Here is a 4,093-nt window from a genome sequence, read left to right as displayed (position 1 = left end):
GGGGGGGGGGGGGGGGGGGGCAAGTACTCTGGGCCTGGGCCTTATCCTCTTTGGACCCCAAGATCCCAAAAGTACCCTCTAAAACAGGCCCTGTCCTCACCCCTCTGCCCCCAACAGCTGCTACCCAAGCTGGGGGAGAAGAAAGCTCTCCAGGAGGCAGGTGTGTGACTTGGTGCTGCTATTTAGAGTCATGTCAATTTAGTTTAGTCATAGCCAACCTGGGGGCGTTGTGGGAATGACGGCACATCCATTTCCTTCAACCACCAGCCTCAGGGAAGGGGACTCAGGACAACCTCCTTGATTCTGGAATGAGACCTAAAAGCGTAACATTCTTTCAAGAATCAGGAAGAAAGAAGGCCCCAGGGGAACAGAAATCCTTAAAACAAGAAGAGCAGGTAGACTACTACCAGGACCTAAGAACCTTGAGTTTACCATAGTGCTTGGTATAGTCCCTCTTATTCTCAGTGCTGAGCCCTTGGTTCTGGATTCCTCCAGGGATCAGACCAGCAGCACAGTGGCAGAGGTCTGAGGTGGAGAACTGGAAACCCTCTACTCCCGAGTGACTCTCCCATTTTAGATATATTTCCTCTTGGGTAAAATGAGGCTGATAAGTTCTGAGGAGGCCCCAGTCAATCCTCCACCCTCCCAGAAGACACAGGATGGAGGCTCCATCAACACATTCAGGGCTGTGGGTCCCACTCCCTGACCCTGGAAGCCAAGGCACAGGCCCCGGGATGAGCTGGACCCACAGCTGCTACCTGCAGTCTCAAACCCACCTATGCTAGGACTTGGGGCATGGCTCAGGAAGGAGGAAGCCACAGGCCTACAACAGCCAGAGGCTCCCAACCCATCCTCTACTCCAAGTAACTGCCTGCTGGGCTGAAATGCCCAGAGGTTACCATTTATGGTAGCCAGGACAGGTGGTGGGCAAACTCCCAAGATCCCAAATAGACTGATTCCCAAAGGCCATTTTACCCAAGTTAAATCTCTTTAATATCCCAATACAAAGTCCTGATGCAAAAAGACAATGAGAAAACCCTGGGGCCCTGGGAAGTTGGGGGTGGGGGTGGGGGTGGGGGTGCAGGTGAAGGGTTTTATAAATAAAAACCCCCCAAGCAGCTTTTCAGAGACAGAGGGGGCAGAGGAGCTCAGAGAAGCAGCAGTCCAAAGTGAGGAAAGAAGTGCACAGCTCCTGGGACTTGCCCCTTGTCCCCTCACTCCCAGCTGCTGCTCAACCCCCCTTTGAGAGGGGCTGCACCTTTTGGATATCTGCTCCTTTCTCTTGGTCCCTGGGATTCAACTAGCTCTGGCTTCAATCCCCTACAAAAATTCCTGAGATCTCGGAGAACCCAGCCAGCCCCTCCTCTGCAGTACCGCTTGATAGGAAGGGGCTGGGGAGCCCGTGAGAGTTCGTAATAGTGTATGCAGGAGCATAGGTCAGGAGCACAGGTGGGCCTCTGAGTCCCCTGCCCGCTCCAAAAGCACACAAAGGGGAAGGCTGCCGTAGAGCTTGGGGTCCGTGAGGGGCTGGAGCAGAAGCAGGAAGAGTCCCACACCAACAGCATAGCCTGCCAGCAAAGGCCGCCTCTGAGGGTGCTCCAGGGCTGCACACACGGCAGGGAAGCCCATGTAGTTGCAGAAAGAATGGCAGAGAACGGGCCCGATCAGGTGTCCTGGGGAGGGGAAACAGCAGCTCACAGAGCAGCCCCATCATCTCCTCCAGCCCTGCCAGGGCTAGTGACCCTCATCTCATGAAACAGGAGGTCAATGCCCCACCCGCCACACCCAACCACCCGCCACACCCATCCACCGACCACACCCATCCACCCACACACCATGGCCTCTGCTTCTTTCCACCTCTCAGATCCCTGGCTCAGCCTGTCTCAAGGAATGGTAGACCTTGTTGTCGCTCCTAGAACAAACATAGTACTCCCATTCTCCCACCCACTCCTGTGGGCCCCTGAGCCCCGGGGGACACATGAGAGACTGAGAACCAACCTGTGCGGATGAAGAGGAAAGCAGTGTAGGCACCGAAGACAGCTGTGTAGGAGAACTGGAACGCTGGAGACGGGGAGGCCTCGAGTGACCACACCTGCACGCCCATCAGCCAGAGACCATCCCCTTTGGGGCAATGGCTGCCTGCCCCACCACCTATGGCTGTCCTCTGTACCCCAACTCCCATGGTCGGTGGCCCCTCCAATACTATAGTCCTCTGTTCCCAATTCTTCCGCCAGAGTGGCCATCAGGGACACTCCCACACACCCTGACCCAGCACTGCCCCAGGCAATCTCTCCAGGACTCACCTGCAGACAAAAAGATGCTCCCCACACTGCTCTGGCGGAAACGAAGCTGCTCAATAATGTGGTGAAAATGGGCTTGGAAGAAGGTGAGAACCATGTAATGTCACTTCCCCCGCAGCCTTCCCTCTAGGCCTGCCCCAAGCCCCATTCTCAGCTTTCACACTGGGAATATCTTAGCAGGACCAGATTGGACAGACTCACCAACTCCAAAGAAGAGTGGGCAGGTGAACACAGCAGGGCCCAGGCCCGTGCATGGTGCTAACATGGGCAGCATACAGGCCCGGAACACCAGCTCCTCCGTCAGGGGCGCAATCACTTGGTTCCGCAGCCAACGCATGTCTGTGAGGCAGCGGGCCCAGGAGCGGGGGGCTAGAGGCGGGATTCAGGACAAGCAACCAATGACTAGCTACTGAACAATGAGGCCCCAGAGACACCTCAACCACAACTTTATCCTGTCCAAACTCAGGTTAGGTGCCAATACTAAGAACAAGGGGGGGGGGGCAGTTGAACTTTATCATATCCAACATAAAGCAACATCTTGAAACAACTGACAAAGAAGGTATTAGTAGCTGAGGCAGGGTATCCTGGTAGTAAAGTCTAGAGATATCAAAATGTAACCAAGACCAGTTCTTATTTGGGGAAGCAGGGGACAATGCTGTCTGGTCCACACCAAGTACCACTGTGGTCCCTAGAGGCCTCCTTGGGTATCAGTAACCTACTCTTAGAGGCCACCCAGCTATATGTTCCCTTTTTACTGATGAGGAAGCACACCCAGAGAAATGACATCTCACGTCTCATGTTCAGACCACCGATCCTCTTCCCCATTGTCCTGGACTGCCTGTGCCTACTTTCCCCTTCAGCCTTGAGAACTCACCCAGAACAACCTTCAGCCCATCTGCCAGGTCACAGGGGCAATCCATAGAGAGTTGCATGAGTGGGCCCAGGAAAAGGATCTGGGGCCAGAAAAAGCAGGAGAGATCAAAGGAAAGACTTTCACCATAATCCACTGCCCTTGCCCAGATTTTTGCACTTGGCAGCTTCGTGAGACTTCAAGCTTCCTGTTCTCAGCCAGGATTTCCCACCCATTCATACGTGAGGGCCTCGGAGCCATTTCACAATTCCTGTTCCCATCAGCCAAAAGCCCACACGACCAAGACAAGAAAAAAAACGCCACAAAAGACAGGCGCATCATTCTAGTAACAAAAGTCAGAGAAAGAAAACTTAAGCAGGAGTACTCACCATGGTCAGCAGCAGGGGCAGCAGTGCCGCTGCGAAAATGCCCTCCAGCCTGAAGCCCATCAGGGTGAGCAGGGATGTGCCTGGCTGAGCCACAGGAAGGGGGGCATCAGTGTCGCTCCCTCCCCCAAAAGGCCCCTGAGCTCTCTCCCCCGAGGCCCTTTGCTCTGTCTCCATCGCACCTGGATGCCTGTCAGTTCCCTCCAGAGCAGCACGCAGAGGGGCGAGAGACTGGACACCACCAGGACACTGGTGAAGCGCCGCTTGATGACGGCAGGGTGGTCCCTACCGAGGGGCAGGAAGTTCAGGGGGGTCTGCGGCCGCCTCCTGTCCGCACGGCCCCGCCCCCGGCCCGCCCCAGCCTCGCCCACAGCCCCGCCTCGCGGGGGCGCGGGTTCCCGCAGCGCGCGCAGCCCCCGCACCTGGGCAGCTCGCTCTTCCAGACGTAGAGGCTGCCCACGTAGGAGCAGGCGAGGCTGAGGCAGGAGAACACGGACACCCAGCAGCACAGCCCGGGGCCCGGGCCGCCCAGCGCCGCCGACTCGGGCTGCCGCTCC

General features: G+C 56.5%; 2 protein-coding genes across 6 annotated transcripts in view; both read right to left on the bottom strand.

Moving 5' to 3' along the window:
• Window positions 1–969: 969 nt before the first annotated feature.
• Window positions 970–4,086, bottom strand: RCE1 (Ras converting CAAX endopeptidase 1). Of its 5 annotated transcripts, none has more exons than XM_008589988.1 (8): window positions 3,959–4,086; window positions 3,719–3,821; window positions 3,540–3,623; window positions 3,175–3,253; window positions 2,502–2,669; window positions 2,304–2,375; window positions 1,999–2,061; window positions 970–1,673 (listed from the first exon to the last, which is right to left on the bottom strand). In XM_008589988.1, exons 3-8 carry the CDS (start codon window positions 3,597–3,599, stop codon window positions 1,438–1,440), a joined length of 678 nt encoding a protein of 225 aa, XP_008588210.1. In that variant the 5' UTR covers window positions 3,600–3,623; window positions 3,719–3,821; window positions 3,959–4,086; the 3' UTR covers window positions 970–1,437. The 5 variants fall into 5 exon arrangements, with proteins under 5 accessions (XP_008588210.1, XP_008588211.1, XP_008588212.1 ...); XM_008589989.1 differs by having other exon boundaries at window positions 3,540–3,619; window positions 3,959–4,083; XM_008589990.1 differs by having other exon boundaries at window positions 1,999–2,092; window positions 3,959–4,056.
• The window catches only part of LOC103605409 (chromosome unknown open reading frame, human C11orf80), a 45,624-nt gene continuing 45,129 nt past the window's right edge, over window positions 3,599–4,093 (bottom strand). Inside the window, exon 14 of the mRNA XM_008589993.1 lies at window positions 3,599–4,012. Coding sequence (XP_008588215.1) covers window positions 3,599–4,012 — 414 coding nt within the window. The remainder of the gene's footprint in view (window positions 4,013–4,093) is intronic.

This window comes from Galeopterus variegatus, unplaced genomic scaffold (genome assembly GCF_000696425.1).
Source record: "Galeopterus variegatus unplaced genomic scaffold, G_variegatus-3.0.2 Scaffold5789, whole genome shotgun sequence".
NCBI lineage: Eukaryota > Metazoa > Chordata > Mammalia > Dermoptera > Cynocephalidae > Galeopterus > Galeopterus variegatus.
This window is presented reverse-complemented; position numbering and strand designations above follow the sequence as displayed.